The sequence below is a fragment of the Belonocnema kinseyi genome, chromosome 10 (assembly GCF_010883055.1).
Source record: "Belonocnema kinseyi isolate 2016_QV_RU_SX_M_011 chromosome 10, B_treatae_v1, whole genome shotgun sequence".
Classification (NCBI taxonomy): domain Eukaryota; kingdom Metazoa; phylum Arthropoda; class Insecta; order Hymenoptera; family Cynipidae; genus Belonocnema; species Belonocnema kinseyi.
This window is the reverse complement of record NC_046666.1, coordinates 71253281-71256063: the sequence shown is the minus strand read 5'-3', so window position 1 is coordinate 71256063 and position 2783 is coordinate 71253281. Positions and strand designations below refer to the sequence as shown.

At 28.0% G+C, this 2783-nt stretch overlaps 1 protein-coding gene across 4 annotated transcripts in view; it reads left to right on the top strand.

Annotated features, from left to right (window-relative positions):
• Window positions 1-2783, top strand: part of LOC117181468 (zinc finger SWIM domain-containing protein 8) — a 377164-nt gene that overhangs the window by 324651 nt on the left and 49730 nt on the right. For all 4 annotated transcript variants that reach the window (XM_033374148.1, XM_033374147.1, XM_033374146.1 and 1 more), the window contains one exon: window positions 2131-2427. In XM_033374148.1, coding sequence (XP_033230039.1) covers window positions 2131-2427 — 297 coding nt within the window. The remainder of the gene's footprint in view (window positions 1-2130; window positions 2428-2783) is intronic.

The window sequence follows — 2783 nt, the reverse complement described above, 5'->3', positions numbered from 1 at the left end:
AAAATACAATAAATGGTATAAGATGATAAAAAAGGAAGGGCTGCCAAAGTACTTAGAAAAGGGATGGGGAGAGAAAAGGTGGACCAGAATAGCAAGATTTAGACTGGGAAACGAGGTAAGGGAGGGGTTGTACTGGGAAAAAGAAGAGAACAGAATGTGTAGAATATGTGAATGGGAGGAGGAAACATGGGAGCATGTATGGGAAGGATGTAGGAGAGGAATGGAAGATAAAGGAAGCTGGCAAGAAAATGTAGTTAAGATTCTAGGCGAAGATGGATTAGGAGAAGAATGGATGAAGGAGTTGGAGGATGCTAGAGGAGCGAATGAGGGAGAATGAAAGAATGCACGTGAAAAAGGTAAATGGGGGTATAAAAAAAGTGAAAGAAAAAGGAAACGGAAGTCGCTTAGATTAGAAGCGTGAAAATTGTAAGTACAATTCGAAAGTCTTAGTTATTAAAAAAATATAAATGTCAGGTTGAAACCTCAAAAACTATTTTCAACTTAAAAATAACTTTATAATTATATATTCGTAATTAAAGAATTGCATTAAATTTGAAATATTGTTTCAGTTTAAAATATTTCATTTTTAACACAACCAATTAAAAAAAATGTAATTAAGACAGAGGATAGTTATTTAATACCTAGCAATATTTGACTGTTTATTTAAAGCGATTAAATTAAAACCAAATATTTAAAAGTATACAAATTGAAACTGAATTATTTGACATGGAAAACCTTAAATCGTTAAGATTTCGAAGACCTTTTAAACTCTGAATGTTACAATTTTAATTATTATTTTCAAAAGAATTTTTATTTGGTAGTGAAATTGTTATTTTTTTATATATAAATAACAATTGAACACTTATTATTTGTAGAAATAATTGGAGTAATTTGAATAAATATTTAGAAGTTTTGCAAAGATTCAAGGTTAATTTAACGAAGTATTTGTACCGATAAAATTCGACTGTTTTTACTGAAATTCCGGTGCAAACAGCAACAGTTTAATTTAAAAGAAAATATAAATTTTGGCATATTTCAAAAAAAAAAGAAAAATTAGAAGCTTTTTAAGCAGGGCATCAAAAGAATCAAAAAACATTTTCTTGAGATTCCTAGGAAAAGTTAAAATAATTTTTCTTTTTGAAAAATTATTTTAAGAGAATATATAAAAAGATTTCCAAAATTGTTAAAAAAAATCTGGAAGATTCCGAGGATTTTTTTTTTTAATTTGCAGGATGTTCTAAAAATCGTAGGAAAAATTCGGTTCATTTTAACAGATATTTAGAAGTTCGGAAAAAATTTAAAAATTAATTAAAAATTTAAAAATGTAAAACAATTTTTAGATTTCTCAAGATTATGAAATATAATTTTGAAAATTTTCAAGGATGTTTAAACTATTTAAGATGAAAATAATTTATGAAGTGTTCAGTTTTTAAAATTTAATTTTTTAATTTTCAATGTTTCTAGCTTAAAATTGCTTAAAATAATATAATTTAGACAATTTTAGAGTTCATTGATTGATTCTTTAATTTATATAGCATTGGAAATCATAATGTAGATATATAATTTAAGAAGTGTTCAGTTCTTAAAAAATTTAAGTTTTTAATTTTTAATGTTTCTAGCTTAAAATTGCTTAAAATAATATAATTTTTTGAAAATTTTAGAGTCCATTGATTGATTTTTTAATTTGTATAGCATTGGAAATTATAATGTAGATATATGTTTTTAGAAATGAATCTGAACCTTTGAACTCTGCATATTTTATAAAAGTACTTCCATGTTAGATATTTTTATTCAACATTTGAGTACAACAGTTTTGAATTAAAAAAACTTTTCAGTACAATTTTAAGAGTTTAAAATTTAAGAGTTCCACTTTGAGTGCTTAAATTTGTAGTTTATTTTTTATTGCTTCAAATGGAAAAATGTTTAGCTTTAAAATTCGAAGTTTTTAGGTTTTATTGACCGTGAAAAATGTTTGCTAACCGGGAGAAAACCGGGAAATGGCCGGAAATTTTTACCTTCGGTTAAAGCGGCCACCCTGCGAACTTGAAGAGACATTTCATTCTTTTATTAAAGAAATAAAAAATGAGGAGTGAGAAGTGAACTGTAAAATTGACAACTTGTTGTTTTCAGGTGAACTCTAGTGCTGCTGTATTGAATTGTCAGCCACCGACGTCTCATCATCACAGTAGACGGCCCTTGAGTCTAGGGCTCGTTGAATTTAGTTACATGGATAGAAGAAGATTAAATCCTCGCGATTTCCCTGGATTGTGTTCAAGAAGTGGAGGTGGAGATGGAAATCGAAGCAGCGATAGTTCAGAGGGTTTCTGTGAAAATGATGCGGATATAAACGACATTCCTGAGCCACCAGTTGTCTTGGTTCGAAGAGGCTGTGGCCAAATTAATAACTGCGGTGACACGGATTCACAGGTAGGGAGAATTTACAATTTACAGCCTCAAGAAAGTTTTTAAGATAATTTTGATAATTTTATATAAGCTTTAGTTTGTGAATCTAATGTATTTTCAAAATATGATTCAACTTGATGATCGGAAATTCATTACTTATATTGTATCTAGGATTTTTTAAAAACATTGTATTCAAATCTCAAACTGCATTTCGTAGAAGAATAAAAGTAAAGTCTTATTTACAATTTTTTAAATTACAACTACACCAAAAATTATTCAATATTTTTAATGTGGCTTTGCACTATTTACGAAATACACACTTCGATTGTTCTAATCAACTTTTCTAGATTTGAAGACAGATTAAACAGTTAGTAAAAATA